This window comes from Microtus oregoni, unplaced genomic scaffold (assembly GCF_018167655.1).
Source record: "Microtus oregoni isolate MIOR12 unplaced genomic scaffold, Mior012 000028F_ref0000031, whole genome shotgun sequence".
Lineage (NCBI taxonomy): Eukaryota > Metazoa > Chordata > Mammalia > Rodentia > Cricetidae > Microtus > Microtus oregoni.
The window spans coordinates 23002740-23023217 of NW_024543087.1; the positions used below are offsets into that span (position 1 = coordinate 23002740).

Sequence of the window (20478 nt, forward strand, 5' to 3'; positions counted from 1 at the left end):
CACTCTTTCAAACCCAGCACTGGGGAGGCAGCTTGGTCAATAGAGCGAGCTCCAGGACAGCCAGGCCTACACAGAGAAATACTGTCTTGAAAAACAATGAAGAAGAAAAGGAGGAGGAGGAGGAGGGGGCTTTGGAGAAAGAAAAAGTAACTACTATTAATAGTTTTATCAATATCTATTTCTTCATCTTCAAAATAAGAGTTAAATGGTATTGTTTACATTAACGATTTGATATTTAAGATTATGAAATAACTAATAAAAAGCTAAAAATCCCAGGAGAGGAAGTGAGATATATATATATATATATATATATATATATATATATATGGAAAAATGTTTTCTCTTTCTTCTTTTAGATTTTTGATTTTTTTTTTTTGTTCATGTTTGTCTTGAGATACTGAACTTGAGGATATATGAACTAGGCTGGCTTTGAGCTCCTCGCAATGATCCTCTTGGCTGTCTCCCATGTTCTAGTTCCTTATCCTTCATAACAGGATGGAAGGCACATTATCTAAAAGGTAATAAGGTATTACCTGGCATGGTGGTTCCTACTTTTTAACTTTATTTTAACCTCCACACTTGTTTCCATAAAGGAGGCCACAGTTCACAGTTGAGCAGCAGTAAATAAGATGTGGGCTCCCCTTTCTCTACATCCTTGTAAGAATTTGGAGTTATTTATTTTGTTGATGATAATAATCTGATTCGAGGTGAGCTGGAATCTCACAGTTGTTTTGATTGACATTTACCTGATGGCTAAGAATGCCAAATACTTTAAAAAAGCTAACTATCTATCTCACAGTACAATTTGTTGATTGACAGTTTTGATTTTTGGTATTTGTTTTGTAGATATTAATTACTTATTTGATAAGCAGACCTTTTTACTTCTGCATGCTCTTTTTACTCTGGTGACTATGCATAACCTAGTTAATGACAAGTCCTTACCTACTTGCTAATCTGAGCAATTTCCTTGCCTACTTGACTCCCATTCAGAAAGTTCTTAACAATGCCTGTGTCTTAAAATGTTTTCATATAGTAGTTTCAGTATTTGGGTTTTCAGTTAAGGCCTAGGCCTTTGATTCACTATGAGTTATTGTTTTGTGGAGGGTGAGAAACATGGATCTAAATTTAGTTTTTTTTCCCCTAGTAGAACACACTTAAATCCAAAACTGTTTTGAAGTCTCAAGTGGCTTTAAAATCTCTTTTTCTGCCGGGCGGTGGTGGCACACGCCTTTAATCCCAGCACTCGGGAGGCAGAGGCAGGTGGATCTCTGTGAGTTCGAGGCCAGCCTGGTCTAGAAAAGCTAGTTCCAGGACAGGAACCAAAAGCTACGGAGAAACCCTGTCTCGAAAATAAAATCAAAAAAAAAAAAAATCTCTTTTTCTTTGGTGGTGATGTAATGGAACTTGGTTTGCAAACATGCTAGGTATGCTTAGTGCCACTGAGTCACATAAAAGCCAGCCATATCTTGAGTGCACAAGAAGATTCAAATTTGTATTGGGATTACAGTTATTCAAGCTACATAGTGATATAAAAACACAGATAAATATACAAGTGACTAAAAGATACAAGCAATATTCTTAACAGTGGCAGAAGAAAACACTCCTGTGACTGGAGAACGAGGCACATACTCTGGGAAGTACTGTCTCTTTTCCGAGCCTGTCTGGCAATACCAGAGTTCTGAGCACTGATTTCACAAGATCAGGAAATGGAGTTTATACAAAAAGAGAGAAGCCAAGAAAGTGTTAGGAACTCATACTGTATGAATTAATTAATTAACACTATAGACTGATAAAGAACTTAAGTACGTTTACCAATGAGAAACTTCATCACAAAACTACCCAAAATACACTGGTTAAAACTATTAATTTAAGCTTCAGTTATTCATTCATTTTAATTACCTATTTCTCTACCCCATAGGAAGGAGAAAAATATGAAACAATACCTTCATGTAGTGTTTAAAGATGTCTGCAGCTGCATGCATGTCAACAATATCATAAATGATAAGTTTGCTGAAGGCAGCAAGTAGGTTCCTTCTTTTATGTAAGGCTTCAATTTTATTAGCTTCATCTTCTTCATCACCCTCTAGCCACAGAAAATAAAGTAGTTATGAATTTAGCCTGTTAGTGCTGCGAATCTGTACAACTGAAAATTCACTGAATATTAATTCTGATTTATTTATCTATTTCTCTAGATAGCTGTGCCAGGGACCCAATTCTGGGATTTGTACATGTTGGACAAATGCTCTACCAATGAGCTACATCCCTAGCTAATTTAGTTTCTAATGGGATGAAAACAGTAAGCTTATTACTTCAGAATAAATAGTAGGAACTAAGATCCCTATATTCTAGCAGTGCCTACAGATAGAAACCGCTTTTCTTATATTTTTATCATAATATACCATTGCATTTATCCTAAAATGCTGCCCTTTCCCATTTTCTTCATTTCTTTTTCTCTTTTTCTTTCTTTCTTTCTTTTTTTTAAAGGATTTATTATGTATAGTGTTGGCACCAGATCCCATTACAGGTGGTTATGAGCCACCAGGTGGTTGCTGGGAATTGAAGTCAGCATCTCTGAAAGAGCAGGCAGTGCTTTTAACCTGAGTCACATTTTTCCAGTCCTCCTTTAAAATTTTTTTTTATTATTTACTAATGTGTACACTGTGTGCATGTCTGTACATGTGCATGTACTTGAGGTTAGGGCCATCCCCTGGAGCTGGAGTTACAAGCTGCCTGATGTGGGTGGTGGGAATTGAACTTGGGTCTTCTGCAAGAACAATACACATTCTTAACCACTGAGCCATCTCTCCAGCCCCAATTTTCTTCAATTCTTATATACTAATATATTCCCCCAGAGAACTTTCTCAGGTATGGACAAAAAGATTTGGAAATGGAAATATATGTAATAGCTAATTTTTGGTGCTTCTACTACATGTGATTACATAATTAGCCAGAAATTATATATACAAACATATATAATGCTTATTTATTTATATGTATGTGTTTGTGTCTATGTGAGCATATGCCATATGTGTACAGGTACCCCCTTGCTGGAGTTATAGGCACCCAGTAGTAAGCTACCTGACACGAGTGCCAGGAACTGAACTTGGGTCCTCTGGAAGAGCACCAAATGCTCTTATCCAATGAGTTCTCTCCAGTCCAAAATCAAATGCATTTTCATTTTTACTTATTTAATTAAAAATAATTTATTTAATGTTATGTGCACGAGTGTTTTACTTCTATATATATATGCACCATGTGATTGACTGGTGTCCAAGGAACAGAAGACAGCACCAAATATCCTGAGACTGTAAATTGATGACAGTTGTAAGCTGCCATTGAACCCAGGTCTTCTGGGAGAGCAGCAGGTGTTCTTAACCACTGAGCCATCTCCAGCTTCCAGTGAATCATATTTTTAAAGTTACTAAAAACTTCAACAATAAATATTGTCTTTTCCTCAAATTTTGAGCTTTAGATTCCATTGGCTTTACCTGTAGTCCTAGAAAAAGTTGTCCTTAAAGATTTAGAGGATAGCATTTGTTACTGTATCGACACTCTCACATCCTGGCCCATTTGTATTTGGGATTAGTATTTTTCCTTCATACAGATACACTTAATCTCAATTCCTCTTCTTTTGTAAACAATGCTTTGAGATGTTTGAAATCAGTGGGTAAATCTTGTCTCTGGAGATGAATACATATTCCAAACATACTCTGTTCCAGTCTTAGTATTTTTCAAATATTTTGTTAAAAATAATACACTGGTGGGGCTACATATTGAAGCCTCAGGCATTGTGTATGCTAAATAAGAGTTTTACCAATAAGCTATGCCCCTAGCCCAATATAGAACATTCTACTAGTATCAAGAAGAATGGAGCTAAAAAATGTCTTTTTACTATTATTTTATTTTTGTTTTTTGTTTCTGAGACTGGGTTTCTCTGTAGCTTTGGAGCCTATCCTAGAACTAGCTCTTGTAGACCGGACTGGCCTCGAACTCACAGAGATCCGCGTGCCTCTGCTTCCTGAGTGCTGGGATTAAAGGCATGTGCCACCACCCTCCTGGCTTACTATTATTTTAAAAGACTTAAATAATCTACTTAACAAAAATCTGTTTTAAATGAATATTTAATTATAATTAGCCACTAATAATACAATATAAATTTTTAGTATTTGCAGGTTCAGAACAATCTTAACTATATAGTTTGATTATCATTTTTCAGTATTTGACACCATATAGTTTTATTTTCTGGCTAATAAGAAAGTACTCTATAAAAACAGGGAAATGAACTTAAGGTAATTTTAAAGACATCATCTGGTACATTCTTGATTTCAGAAATACACAAATATATTAAAAAATTTTAAGGTCAGCAGGGGCACAAGCGTTTAGCCCAGGCTGGCCTCAAACACACAGAAGTCTAATTGCCTTTGCCTCTAGAGAGCTAGGATTAAAGGCTTTCTGGTCTAAAACTTGCTATGTAGTTAAGGCTTTCTTCAAGCTTGTAGTGATCCTCCTGCTTCTGCCTCCCAAGTACAATAATAACATGATGTGTGTTATAAAGCCTGGCTTAGATTTGTTCTTCCTCCACTGCACTGAGTTTTGAACCTATAGCCTAGTGTATGATGGGTAAACACTGTACTACTGGGTTGCGTCAGCAGGTCCTCTTTTCATTTTTTAATAAAATTGTGTGACAGGGTCACACTAAGTTGCCCAGGTTGGACTTGAACTTTGTAGCCCAGGCAATTCTGAATTTGCAATTAGCAGGGATTATAAGCATGCTCTACTACCACACTCAACTTATTATTATTATTTAAGTTTTTTGGTTTCGCTTGGTAGCCCTGGCTGGCCTCGAACTCAAAGAGATTCACCTGCCTCTGCCTCCTGAGTGCTGAGATTAAAGGTGTGAACCAACACTGCCCAGCTTCTAGCTTGTTTTTTTGAAAACAGAAAAGTCTCTGTAGGTTTTAGAATTGGATTTACCCCATGCCCTTCTGCTATCTTTAGAGGTTGAAAAGGTAACAAAAGCCATAAGTACCCATGCTTTGGTTTTCCTCATCTTGATCAATGAAAACGTGATCCATCACAAAACTGAGGAGTTCAGATTGGAGTCCAGTATCTGGATTAAACACCAAAGGCTGAAGGCCCTCTCTGCCACCTGTCATTAACTGGTGGCTAAAAATCATTAAAAGATCACAGAGCAGCATGAAAGCCTGCAATGCAAAAGGAGGTCATTAAAAATATAGTACACGAATTTAGGAATATCTAATATCAGGAGTTTACTCCCCCAAAAGAGTTGATTATTTCATCAAAGTCTGTAAAAGGCCCTTTTTCATAGTTACACTATGTCTACGCGTGTACTGCTAGGCTTCACAGTGGTCGAGAGATAGCTATGTGGAGGGATTATGGTATGGCCATACTTTAAAAACAAACTGAAGTATTCACATGTATACATATGAAGCTCTTTCTGGTGAGAAGTCAACTCAAGTTACAACATCAGCTCACCAGACCGCCAATATTTTATCACAGAATTCTTAGGAATCAAGAATTCTAAGTTTGAATTTAAGTCTTCCAGTTGACAAGAATATATTTGTCAAAGTACAAGAACAGAAGACATAGCCTGGTTTATAACTTAAAATATACAGACTAAAAATTATATCTTGTAGTATTAATCAATATATTTGGGATGTTAATTGTAGTCAATACAGAGCACTATTAACTAGTAATTTCTTACCTGTTCCTTAACAGGAGTATTAACATTAGATAGGCACTGTTGGCAAACAGCCAAAAAAGATTTCACTGTTTTCCTCAATACCAACAAATCTTCCTGTAAAACACATTCAAACATGCAAGCATGAATAACAATATACCAAGAAACTGATCCAAAGAAAAGTAAACAGAAAATGGTTGTTTATTGTAAAATAATTCATAAACCTAACATCATTGAGAACCAATTAGTACAGTTATTTCCTACTTATTGAACACAATGGAAAGGGCAGAGAACCCAACAATATTAAACATTCAGTCATATTTAATAATGAAATGGTCAATGTGACTATTCAGAAATATTTTTGTTTATAAATACAGTTTTATTTAGGCTGATACTAGAATGCAAGATGATGGAATGTGAGATTGAAGAGATGGTTCAGTGGTTAAGAGCATATACCACTCTTTCCAAGGATCTAAGTTCAGCTCTCAGCACCCATACTGGGAAGCTCACAACTACTTGTCCCAGTTCTGGGGTCCAATGCCTTTCTGGGCACCTGCATGCACATGTACACATCTACACAAACAAACACACAAGCATGTAGTTAAAATAAAAATAAAACTTTCAAAAAGATGATAAAGTGTAGCAGCACAATGAAAAGAAAAATCATGTTAGCAAGAACATGTCTCCTCTCTTCATGGTGTACTGCAAAGTTTTGTTATATTAGACAGTCTAATAATATTCCACATATGGTAACATTTGAAAAGTATAAAATTTATTTTCTTCTTGTTCTTAAAACCATTTTTCATGTTTATTTGTTTATTGTGTGTGTATACATGTACATGCCAACATAAAGGGTGATTTGCATGAGTTGGGTTTTTATTTCCATCCTACGTTTTCGTGTTCTAAGATTGAACTCAGGTCAATCTCCAGTAAGTGCTATAACATGCTGAGACCTCACTTTTTTCTTTCTCTTGAGATACAGTCCTTACTACGTAGCCCTGGCTGCTCTGGAACTCACAGAACTCTGACTCCCTTTGTCTTCTGAGTGTGATTTTGTTTTTCTAAAAAACAAAACAAACAACAACAACAACAACAAAAACTACACCACCACCACCACCAACAAAAAAACTTTTTGGTACTAGAGACTGAACTTTGAGCCTTGAATAGAAATACAAAAAACTAGCTTCTCTGAAGCTAGAGTCCAGGAGAAAGGAAAAAAAAAAGTCTTCGCAAAGAAGGAAGGCACCCAAAGGCAAAAGCTAACACTGGCAAGCATGAAAACACTCTTGCAGACAATGAAGATGCCAAGTGAAAAGAGTTTTATGTTTTAGTTTTTTTTTTTTTCCAAGACAGGGTATCTCTGTGTAGCTCTGGCTGTCCTTGAACTCATTTTGTAGATCAGGCTATCCTCAAACTCATAGAGATCCACCTGCCTCTGCCTCCTAAGCACTGAGATTAAAGATGTGTGCCAACCTGCCTTGAAATGTGTTCATTTTTAATAATTCTGTATTTTTGGTTACTATTTGAAATACTTTTTTTTAAAATAAAGGTTTATAAAATTACAGATTTTTGAAGTTATGTTGTTATCACACAGTATACTTCATTGTTTTTCTTCTAAATTCGGGGTGGGGGTGGGGAGAGGCATGTGTCACTAACAACATCTCTCCTAATCTGGTTGATGTAAGGGAAACGGTTTTCCTGTTAGTTTAGGAAGATTCCTCTTTGTTCCTAGGAGAGATTTTCTGATGTTAATGGGCATGACCACCTAGGTACAAAATTCCTTGTGCATACCATAAAACTCAACATTTTTATGTCCTCTTCCCCCTCTACAACAAGCATAGACTTAACTCCCTAAAAACAAAGACCTGTTTGGACATGAACCCCTAAAATTGATTTTGCCAGTGTGTTGGGAGATTTGGACTTTCCAACAATATCACTGAGATGGTTTTCTTCAAAAAAAGCAGTGGTTCCTTTTCTAGAAGACTGTGGATCTTCAGACTGGTCATTCTGCTATATTCATTTCATTTTCTGCAAGTCAGAGTAAGCTTGTAAAAGATTAAACTACATTCTTAATGTGAAATTTCGCCTCTCACTCCTCTCCCTGTTCAAAGCATGAAACACTTTATTGGATTTCTGATCTTGTGGTCTATTGTTAATCACTGTTTGCTCATGTCCTGGCTGAAATAACATGATTGCTAATAAAGTTGGATACAGTTTGGTGTGGGAAAAACAAATACGTTCTATTGTTGGACATGTTAGTAGCATCTAATTTGGGAGTTAAGACAGTGAGGACACTCTGAGTTAAAAAATTTCAAACTAGCCTGGCCAACACAGTCAGAGTCCTGTCTCAAAAACAACATTCACCCACCAACAGAAGCTTCCCCTTCACAAGGGAGTCTAAACTGAGTGTAGGAGTGCACACATAAAATCTCAGCACTTAAAAACCTAAAGTAGGAGAATCAGGAATTTGAGGCCATTGTGTGCTATACTATTCCTCAAACAACGGAACAAACCAAACACAGACAAAATCCCTAGGAGAAGAGGGAAGTTATGATTAAACTTTGAAACCAGGGCTAGCTATTATCAGGGCTCATTTTCCCCTGACAAATGAGCGAGACACATGCATTTAATTCTGTTGTATGAGGCCACTTGTTCATTTCCTGGCAGCCCAGACTTCCGAAATAACTACACAGAAACTGCATTAATTAAATCACTGTTTGGCATATAAGCTCTAGCTTCTTATTGGCTAATTCCTACATCTTAATTTAACCCATTTCTATTAATTGTGTATCACCACTTGGCTGAGGCTTATGGGCAAGGTTCCATCCAGCGTCTGTCTCTGGTAGGGTTACATGGCTTCTCTGACTCCTCTTTCTCCCATTATTCAATTTAGTTTTCCCCACCTTACTAAGTTCTGCCTTGCAGTTTCTTTGTTCATTAACCAATAAAAGCAACACATAGACAGAAGGACCACCCACAGCACAATTCAGCATTATATTGATTTAAAAAAGAGTAAGGAAGAATAATTAACTGAATATGGAAATAACTTTAAAAGTTATTCTATTAAACTAAAATTCTTTACAATTATTCTGCTTGGTACTCTGTTTTGGGATCTTAACAGGTCAAGTGACATTTCAAAATACATTTACTTTTGCTAACACATATTTTGAAGGAGAATGCCTGTATTGTGCAAAGCAGTAAGAGAAGAACACTGTCTTGAGGACTTTCAATGCTCCTGCAGATAAATATTTACATATCCACACCTTAGAATTACTTGAACTTTCAATTTCAAACATTTACAGAGAGCACTGGGTCAGGGAGAACAGATGAGGTAATAGGCAACTACAAGAGAATATGCAGTGTGAGGATGGGAAAGTACAGGATTTATGCTAAACAATGTTAGGGTCAGAAGTTGTCTTGGAAGGGTCATCAAAGAAGACATGCTCTGCAGTTGGATCCAGGACTAAATATATACAGCTACAGAACAGGCGTCATACATATAAACAAGCTCCTGGTAGAACCATATGACATACGAAAGTTAAAGATTCTGCAGGCAGAATGACTGACTAGAATTTCCTGATTGCAAAGCTAAAATACTGTAGACCTACAGCAAAATTATGATGGACTATTTTTAGTTTCCATCATAGCCACTACCTGTTTTCTGACCTAACATCCTTTTATCAGAAAAAAATTACAAATGCATTCTTGGCATACCAAGTGTTCATCAACCCAAAGTTTAAGAATGTCATTTGATAGCATCTAAGGCTTAAAGCAGTTTTCCTCACTCTGATGAAATCCACTTATCTTAAGTCCTCACCACATGTATATGATAAATTTCTTGATTTATGACTTTGATTCGAAAATAATAAAGTATCATGTAAACACTTCCAGGGTGGAACATACTATTTGAGGCAGCTGAAATCACGTGGCTAGGTCATGGTCACTCATATTAGGTTCAAGAACAAACCACCCATTATTCCCTTTGAGGTAAAAGCTGTATTTTGTATTGACACAGGCCACACATAGTAATGTGTGTCTGTAATGCCAACATTTGGAAGACTGGGGAAAAATTTTAATTTGGAAGCCAGTGTAGGTGCTATCATAAGACAATGTCTTAAAAACCCCTTCAAAATTCATATACTCACCAAAAAGAAAAAAAGGTATTTTAGGTAGGGCAAAGAATGTTGAAAAATTAAAAAAAAAAGCATTGATATACCACCGAAAAGTTATTGTAGTTAGGACATGTACAGGCAAAAGAGCAAACAAAAGAGGGAAACAGGACCCATTTCCACGTAATGCAAGAAAGGGACCACTTAAAATGCCATGACAATTATTTGGATATTATACCGAAGGATTTTTATTTTGTTACAGGTGCACTAAAATTTTGTGTGACAGAGTAGAAGATAACATGAAATACTCCAGTTAAAGAGTCAATAAAAACTTCTGTTAAAAGCTTACTGTATAACAAACATTATGTTCTATGTTTATATATATCATAATCATTAGCAGAAATAATTGTTAATAGTCCAGACTTATTTGTTTACTGTCTCACTTTTTCTTTTTATAATTCATTCATTTATTCATTTGTTCATTTACTGAGTCTCACCCTGGAGCCAATGCTGGCCATGAACTCAAAAGAGATCCATTTGCTTAGGCTTCCAGTGTGATTAAAAGTGTGCACCACACTAGGTCCCATTAATAATATTCCTGTTTTCTAAAAAGGAAAACTAACATTCTGAGTACCCATTGGATCCAGAGGAAGCTGTGTTTATACTATTTAACAAGTATTTGGACTTTGTCTATTTCTTAGCATAGAACTCTTAAAATCTTTGCAGTTTCTAAAGTGAAGTGACTTTTTCTGTGTGCTAATAAGTCGACTGATGGTTTGTATCCCCTAGGTACCTTCAGGCTACTCATTTAAAAGACAAGGAATAGTAAGTGTCAGACCTTTAAAGTCCTTTCCCCCTTACAGTCCCCAAATCTAAATACTGATCCTTACACCCACAGATAAATGAAGCTCCCACTTCTTATTAAAGCTTTCTTTTGCAACAGATGGAGACAAATCTATAATTGGCCAAAATGCATAGAATAAATGACTGTGGGGTGTCCAACCACAACTGACCCCTATACCTAAGGCTCAAGGAAAATCATGGAAGAAGGGGAAGAAAGAGTGTAAGAACCAGAGGTGCAGGATGACAGTTGTTAATGTTTGTTACACATGATAGAAAAAAATGTACCCGTGAACTTCCAACAATATGGCTGCCCGAACAATACTACTACAAAGGCAATGCTGCTTAAAGCAGACAGGAGAAATTCTACATGGCTTCCTCCCTAGATGAAGAACTACAGGAGGTTAATGGATACAGAGAGAGAGAGAGAGAGAGAGAGAGAGAGAGAGAGAGAGAAACAGTTTTTCCCCACTGATCAGCTTGTCCAATTCAATGATCCGCTCTGGATACATGTACAAACAAGAAAAGCTACAGACTCAGTATGTTATATACTCAATATGTTACATGTGCATATATACAGACATACAAATACATATATGCATGCATATGCATGTATCAATAATTGATGAAGAGACCATGAATTTGGGGGAGGTGGAGAAAGGAAAGGGAAGGGTGGGAGTGACGTAAATGCAGAGTCATGTATGAAGTTCTCAAAAAATTATATAAAAATAAGTTGAATAAAGAAATCTATTAAAATGAAGTCCAGTACATTTGATGAAAACATACAAGCAAACAACAAACAACCAAACCTTTTCTTCCACTTTCATACAGTGGAAAGTTAATAGTTGAGTTGGTCACCAAGTACCAATGATGAAATGAAGCATGTTAATGTAATGAAGTTTCCATAGAAACTCAAAAGGACAAGTTTCAAGGAGCTTCTATACAGATGAACACTACATCTTGAAGATTAAAGTTTCTGGAGGGTAATATACTTACAATATGGAAACTCAATCCTATATCTAATGCGCCTTGAACACTATCTTTACATGGTGTTCATCTGTATCCCTTGTAACATCATCATCATCATCATCATCATCATCACCACCACCACCACCACCACCACCACGACGACCACCACAACCACGACCACCACGACCACCACGACCACCACGACCACCACCACCACCACCACCACCACCACCACCACCACCTCACAGGATCTCACTATGTAACAGCGAGATTGGCCTTGAACTCTCATTCTTATCTAAGTCTCCCAAGTTTTGGGATTACACACACGTAGCATCTTACCTCTCTTGTATTCTCTTTTATAATAAAATGATAAACTGCTTCTTTAAGTTCTGGAATCACTCTAGCAAATTAAACAAACCCAAGAAGCGATTGTAGGAAACCAGATGTGGTGGTCTGAATGAGAAGGCCCCCACAGACTCATATATTTGGATGCTTGGTCCCTAGTTGGTGGGACTTTTTTTTTTTTTGGAAGGATTAGGGGACACGGCCTTGTTGGAGAAGTGTTACTGTGGAGCGGGCTTTGAGGTTTTAAAAAACTCATGTCATTCTAAGTCTCTGCACCTCCTTTCTCCCTGCCTCATGTTTGTGTCTCAAGATGTGAATTCTCAGTTACTGTTCCAGCACCATGTCTGCCTTCTGCTGCTATGCTTCCTGCAATGACAGTCATGGATAATAACACTCTGAAAATATAAGCCCTAAACAAACTCTTTTTTAAGTTGCCACGGTCATGATATCTTATCACAGCAATAGAAAAATAACTAAGACACCAGATATACAGTAGGTTAATCAGATTAAAAAGCCTGGAGTTTGGAGTTGATATCAGAAGTGAGCCTTCAACCTACGGGATCCAATACCACTTCCAGACAGTAACAGAACAGAGTAAGAGGACACCCAGCTAATGTGCACTAAAAAACAAATTCATTTCTGAAGGGGTAAAATCCTCTCACTTTTGAGTCACATAAATGTATTTTGTTGTGGTAGTATGGAAAAACGTGGTTTTTCTTTTTCCTTAATAGTCTTATATCTGGTAGTAGTAATAGCCCCCACTCATAAACACATAAGTTTTAAAAAGAAAAATTAAGAAAAAGTAGCTAGAAGATGAGGAACATTGATTGGATGATTACATATTTACTCATGGTATGTAATAAACTTCATTTGTGTTTCAACTAAATGTAACAACTATCAATGGAACTTAGAGATAGGACAGACCCAGATTCCAAGGAGATGGATGGTTCATTAGATACACACAGAAATGGAAAATAATAAGCAAACTAAACATAATTCCCTGGCTGTTATCTGTACAAGCTAAAATAAAAGTAAAGAGGAGAGCTTTTTGTATAAAGGCCCTAATGCTGGATGGGCCAAGCTTAGATGTCAGTATGTCTGAGTTCAGGCCAAGGATATCAAATCCTTTCCCCTTTTTCACAAAGGGAAATTATTCCAGGACAATAGATAGTATCTCTAAAACTCTTGGTAACCAAAGAAGTAGTCAATGCTAGTTAGGGGGAAGCCATAACTGAGAAACTGAGAGTGGGATGAAGTGTGGAGGAAAACCAGAATAACTAGCTTCCCGAGGAGCTTTTATTCAAATACATCTTGATAATACTGATTAGGAACAGTATCTCTGGTTTTAAATGCTGTTGAGTGGAAGACTACGTGTGGATTAGTGCAGCTCACCAAACAGCAATCATAGATAATTGTACGCCACCTAGACATACAGGATATTTATTCTCAAAGCGACAGCTAGCTTGGTATACATAGTGAGTTCTAGGTTGTCTTAGGCCACATAGTGAGAACCCAGTTCAAAACAAATGAAGAAACAAACAAATATACATTTAAAAAGACACCCCCCCCCCAAGAAAAAGGAAGGAAAAAAATGAAAACAAAACAACACTTAGGAGGGAGGAACTCTGAAAATAAATTCTTTGTCTTCAGGCTGGAAAAGAAACTAATTTAGTCCCAATAGGCTCTTTAAATGCTTTTGTAAAATTCGGTACTGAAAGAATTAAAGAAGGAATGATGCTTCTTGTTACAGAGAAGGAAGTAAAAGCTGCTTGTAAAAACCAGCACTAGGGGGCACTGGAAGACAGAACGGTGAAACTGAATTGTAAGCTTGTCAAAGAACATCAGTACACAGGTTGATACCCAGCACACCTACATTTCACAAAAAGGCCTAAAACTGTTTTGATACAGTTTTCTCAAATACGTCACTAGAAAAGCATTACCACTGAGTTAAATTATAACTTGAATTTAAACTTCAATATAATTATCATTTAGAATATCCTGAATGAGAGTGCTTATGACAGGCCAGAAGAAAATTAAAAAAAAAAAAAGTTCTCTAGAATGAAGCAAACTGGTATCATAGATCAAGATCCTTAAATATACTACAATTGTTGACTTAGCAATTCCATTCTAAGTGTATAATAAAACATAAAACAATGAAGAACACAGATATAAGAACAAGGTCTTACAGCAGAATGGCCCATGGGGAGGGGGGAGTCAAAACTTAAGTATTCAAAACATTCAAGAGGGTAACTGTTACGGGAGGTCCTCTCGTTCCTCCAGCCTATAGCTGCTGAGATACCAGCCCATTGGAGCGTGGTCTCTCTCTCTTTAAAAAAGCGGCCACTTCCCTCTCGTCTCTCTCTTCACTTCCTGCTCCGCCGGTGACTAGACTCCCTTCCTGGTTGCGCAGAGGGCTGACGGTGATCTGTAAGTTTTTTCCCCTTTAAATAAATACCACCCTATTAATCATAATTCCAAACTGGTGTGGCATTGTTAATGACTTACGCCTTCAGTTGGCACCAAACGTTTGGTGTTAGGACCTCTCCTTCCCCCGCTCGGCTGCCGGCCGCGAGTTCGGCTTGGCGCGAGCCTCCCTTCCTCAGCTGCCGCGGCCGGCAGGTGGCCTTGTGGCCTGTGTCTTGTGCGTGGAGCCAGCAGCTTAATATAAACCATCACGCACTGGCTTTTATTGCTGCAGTTCTTTATATTTTCTCTTTAGACACCTCAGATTGACTTCCAGTCCCCACGCACCCTATCGTCTGCCTCCCCATGTGGATTTAAACTCCACCGTCCTGCGTAGTCTCCGCCCGCGTGGTTTGCTCTTTTCTGAGTCATTTTTAAATCTCCCTTGCAAGCACAGCTCTTAAGTGGCACGAACCAGAGCACGCGGTTGCTGAAAGCTGCAACCCCTCAGGGTGACTCTGTCATGTGGAGGCATAAGCGGCTTCCAGGTTGCTCTTCTCTACCCCTGGATTCTGGGTTTCTGGTTCCATCTCTGGAATTGATTTAATTACATTTACTTTGTTGAGCAACTTACATTTTCCAGTTTTTAACAAATACTAGGCAGACTCTGAAACACGAACCTGTTTTCGTTGCGACTTGGCAACAGCGCCACCTGCTGGATAATAGGTAACATGGCAGTTTTCGTTTCCAACGCGAATTTTACTGTTCTGGTTACCAATATAATGGGTTATATCATGCAAGGTTTATATGACTATGGGGATAACTTAATTTACTGGTTACTAGGTTTCAGTATTCTTTTGCATATTCTATCATTTAGGAAGAATATGGCACTCCTAAGAACCATACAATCTTCACTAGAAACTCATGCAGGTCAGGAGATTCAGGATTCAAAAGAGACAATAATAAAAAGACTTGAAATGATTGAAGAAATGATTGGAGCTGGTGAACAGAGTAATAAGGCACAAGGACAGGATACAATGCCAACACCAGCTATTAGAACTGGCTTACCCAAGGTTTTAGCGGCATACCCTATACTTAATTCTGACAAAGCGTCAACTTCTAAAGGCTCAAAGGAAGTCAGAAGCTAGATGGACGCCAATAGCAATGAATGATCTAAAAGAAATTAAGCAAGCTATTGTTAATTTTGGCTTGCACTCTGCATATGTAAAGGAAATGATAAGGACTTGGGCTTCTAATGCTAGAGCTACCCCCCATGATTTCCATCAGATAGTGTCTGCAGTTTTAGATAATGGACCTTCCTTGATGTCTGGAATTTATTTCAGAGAAGAATCCAAACATACGGAACAGCAAGGACAAGAAAAAGGTGTTGAGGTTTCCCAAGATCAAATTCTTGGTGCAGGAGAATATGCTGATCTACAGGTCCAAGCTCTTTATGACGACGAAGTTCTGTGTCTATGTCACCAAACAGCTTTAAATGCTTGGAATAGGATACAAGATCCAGCAAAAAGGGTTGAATCATATACCAGAATTAGGCAGGGACAGAGAGAACCCTTTATTGACTTTTTGCAAAGATTAATTAAGGCTCTGGACATAGGGGTAACAGATCCAGAAGCTAGACGAATACTTCTTGAATCTCTAGCTTTTGAGAATGCAAACATAGAATGCAAAAAGATAATTGGGCCTTTAAAGTCTAGATCAGCACCCATGGATGAATGGATTTAGCATACGATGAATGTTGAGACGTTTAGCTATAACGATGACCTTGGGTAGGAGAAGCGATTTCCACAGCAATGAGGAGACATCAAACTGCCAGGTGTTTTAATTGTGGTAAATTAGGACATCTGAAAAGGGATTGCAGGCACAGAATTTCTAGGAATAATATCTCCTCTGGGAATGACAAAAATAGGAGACCTAGGCCTTCAGGTATATGTAGGAGATGTGATAAAGGCTGACATTGGTCCAACGAATGCAGGTCAACAACAGACAAACAAGGCAACCCGATACCGTTGGGAAACTCCTTGAGGGGCCTCTCGCAGGCCCCCAAGAAAACAGTGGCCCAGTCATTCCCAGTCACAGTGGAGAACGTGCCTCACCAAGAAAATTAAAAGCTCCAATTTCTGCTGTAAAAAGTATACTGGTCTAAATGATGAATTACGTGTGGAGGATGAGTCAAAAAACCCAGTAGGACAGAGTAAACGTATATTTTGGCAGACTTCTATTAACGATCAAAGACCAAAGCTAAGAGTCTGTATAAATGGCACTTTTATTGAAGGCTTATTAGACACAGGTGCGGATGTAAGTATCATTACCCCAGAATCTTGGCATCCGAATTGGCCTCTTCAAGAGGTAGATGTTCAGTTCCTGGGAATTGGAACCCTATCTCGTGTAAAACAAAGCACAAGATGGGTTGAATGCATAGGGCCCGAAGGACAAATAGGAAGACTAAGGCCATATATAGCCAATATTGCCATAAATTTATGGGGCCGTTACCTGCTACAGCAATAGAATACCCAGATTAACATTCCTGTAGTTCCAGGAACTCATAATTCTGGGAAGGATATGATGAGGTATTATGGAAAAAGGTCATCAGCCATTCAGGCTGTACAAGAACATACGGTAAATACCAAACCTTAAGAGGTACCAACAGCCCTACCTTTAAAATGGCTAACTGAGAAGTCAATATGGATCAAACAATGGCCTCTAGCTGAAGATAAACTACAGGCATTGGAACAGCTGGTGCAAGAGCAACTAGATGCTCACCATATTGAAGAATCAACCAGCCCTTGGAATTCTCCTGTGTTTGTTGTAAAAAAGAAATCTGGTAAATGGAGAATGGTGACAGAACTAAGAGCTGTCAACAAAGTAATTCAACCTATGGGCCCACTACAATCTGGAATTCCTTTGCCTTCTCTGTTACCAAAAGGATGGCCTCTTATAGTTATTGATTTGAAAGATTGTTTTTTCACTATACCGTTACAAGAAAAGGATAGAGAAAAATTTGCCTTCACAGTGCCTACTTATAATAATTCTCAGCCTAATAGGAGATATCAATGGACTGTCCTCCCACAGGGTATGCTCAATATTGTGCCAATATTTTGTAAGTAAGCCATTGGAAATAATTCGTAAACAATTCCCCAAGTCCATCATTTATCATTACATGGATGACATCTTGTTATCTGATTCAAATAAAGATACTTTAGAAAGGATGTTTGAAGAAGTAAAGAAAGTCTTGCCTAGGTGGGGATTACAAATTGCCCCTGAAAAGATTCAAAGAGGAAATTCTATTAATTACCTAGGTTACAGAATAGGGTTAGAGAAAATTAAAACGCAAAAGGCACAAATTAGGAGAGACCAGTTAAAGACTCTTAATGACTTCCAAAGATTGTTAGGAGACATTTCCAGTCTACGACCAGCTGTTGGGATAATACCTGATCTAATAGTTCATTTAAACAAAACCTTAGATGGTGATAAAGAATTGAATAGTCCAAGAAAACTGACAGCTGAAGCAGAAAAGGAACTGACAATGATTGAGGAAAAATTACAGGAGGTACATGTGGATAGGGTGAACCCAAATCTTAGCTGCATCCTAGTCATATTACCTTTCAGAATTTCTCCTACAGGGATTCTAATGCAGAGGGAAGATATTATTTTAGAGTGGATATTTATACCTAATAAACCAAGTAAAAAATTAAAAACTTATGTGGAAAAAGTCTCTGAATTAATTATAAAAGGTAAGCTGAGACTTCGTCAACTAGCAGGTATAGACCCAGTAGAAATTATAGTGCCTTTTACTACTGAAGAATTAAAAAAGTTATGGAAACACAATGAACCATGACAAAGAGCTCATGCTAATGTTTTGGGAGAAATTAATAGCAACTATCCCAAAAGTGGTAGATTAACCTTATGAAAAGAACTTCTTGGATTCTTCCTAGAATTGTACGTGATGCTCCAATAACTGGAGGCCGTACGTTCTATACTGATGCAAATAAATCAGGGAAAGCAGGTTACAAGTCAGATGAATTGAGTAAGGTGGAACAAAGCCCTTATAATTCTGTCCAGAAGGCAGAATTATATGCCATTCTTATGGTGCTAAGGGATTTTAAAGAACCTCTTAATATAGTTACAGATTCACAATATGTAGAAAGAGTTATCTTGCATATTGAAACCGCTGAATTTATACCAGATGACAGAGAGTTGACTTCATTGTTTATCCAGGTAAAGACATAATCAGGAATAGGCTTTGTCCGATGTACATAACACAATCCGGTCCCATACAGGTCTGCCTGGTCCTCTAGCCCAAGGCAATGCTGAGATTGATCAATTATTGATTGGAAGTGTGTTTCAGGCCTCAGAATTTCATAAGAAGCATCATGTCAATAGTAAAGGCCTAAAGAAAGAATTTTCCATTACTTGGCAACAAGCTAAGGACATTATAAAGACATGTCCTACTTGTTCTTTCTATAATCAAACACCGTTGCCTGCAGGGAGTAACCCAAAGGGCACTAAGAGAAATGAAATCTGGCAGAAGGATGTGTTCCACTTTATGGAATTTGGTAAATTAAAATATGACACCACACCATAGACACGTATTCAGGTTTTCAATGGGCTACTGCCCTGAGCTCAGAAAAGGCTGATTCAGTAATCACACATCTATTGGAAGTTATGGCCATCATGGGTATACCTGCACAAATAAAGACAGATAATGGTCCAGCATATGTATCTAAGAAAATGAAATGCTTTTTTGATTATTATAATATAAAACACATTACAGGTATACCAAATAATCCTACAGGTCAGGCAGTTATAGAAAGATCAAATCGTACTATAAAGGATATGTTGAACAAACAGAAAGGGACCGAAAATACCCCCAGAAATAGATTACATAATGCTTTATTAACCTTGAATTTTCTTAACGCTAATGAGAAAGGAACGACAGCAGCAGAGAGATATTGGATAATGGAAAAGTCTGCTGAACTAAATCAACCGATTTATTTCAAAGATGTGCTGACCTCTCAGTGGAAGCCAGGAGATGTGCTACGTTGGGGAAGGGGTTTTGCTCTTGTTTCCACAGGAGAAGAAAAATTGTGGATACCATCAAAATTAATAAAGTTTCGATTTGAAGAGGAGAAACCTCTTGGAAAGGAGAAATGACAACTCATCCACAATGATGATATTCATACAGGTGGTAAGAAAAACATATAGAATGGGGGCAGGGTTCTGTTCCTATCTCCACAGGAAAACACTCATCTTTGAAAAATTCAAGGGACCCTGGATGTTTGGATCCTGACAGATGGAAAAATACCTGCCCAATAGGAAATATCAAGAAAACTGAAAGGGTTGTGTAAGTAATAGTAAACCATATTTCTAAATTTATAAAGCTGGTTTTGAAGTTGGACTCTGGCTCAGTCCCTCTCCAATTCCAAGCCTGTTAGTAAGAGAAAAACCCAGAGTTTCTGGAGTTTCTGTCTCATGTCAAAAGCCATGATATGGGACAGAAAGGAATATGAGTTTAGAAAACATCTTTGCTTTTCTTCATATCTATCATACTTTTCATTGACTATATCTATCATGCCTTTCAGTGAATATATACATATATGTCTATATGATTAATGTTTAAGTTTTTCACAATGAACAATGAGTTTTTCCTGAAGTGACATTTGAAGTTTCCAGGAAGAAGATGGGGCCCCATAACAACAACTCCACCTGGTTGATATGACGTCATGATACTGATAGCACTACTACAAGACCTGCTTTGGGTACCAGCTGCACAAGACAGTTCCAACTTGGTTAGCTGAAATGGTGCACATCTTATATAACATTTTGGCCAGACCTGCACAAAATACTCAGAGACTATTTGCAATTTTAAAAGACATTGATCTTGAAATTTAACCATCATTTTACTTTCACAGGATCCCCCAGAAAGAACGTCGCCCCCATGACAGCTGGAAGTAATTCTAGAGGACGACATCCCCTCTCCCAGTAAAGTTTGCCCTTGGGTTTAGGGACATCATTTAGGGGTTGATTATAATTAGTATACGATTGAGGGTTGGGGGAGGAATTGTATAAGCTCAGGGATCATTTTGAAAAAAA

At 37.7% G+C, this 20478-nt stretch overlaps 1 protein-coding gene across 3 annotated transcripts in view; it reads right to left on the reverse strand.

The window, feature by feature from the left end:
* Nucleotides 1-20478, reverse strand: part of Stag1 (stromal antigen 1) — a 324334-nt gene that overhangs the window by 23760 nt on the left and 280096 nt on the right. For all 3 annotated transcript variants that reach the window (XM_041677069.1, XM_041677068.1, XM_041677070.1), the window contains 3 exons: nucleotides 5726-5818; nucleotides 5030-5204; nucleotides 1944-2083 (listed from right to left, as the gene is read on the reverse strand). In XM_041677069.1, the coding sequence (XP_041533003.1) occupies nucleotides 1944-2083; nucleotides 5030-5204; nucleotides 5726-5818 (408 nt within the window). The remainder of the gene's footprint in view (nucleotides 1-1943; nucleotides 2084-5029; nucleotides 5205-5725; nucleotides 5819-20478) is intronic.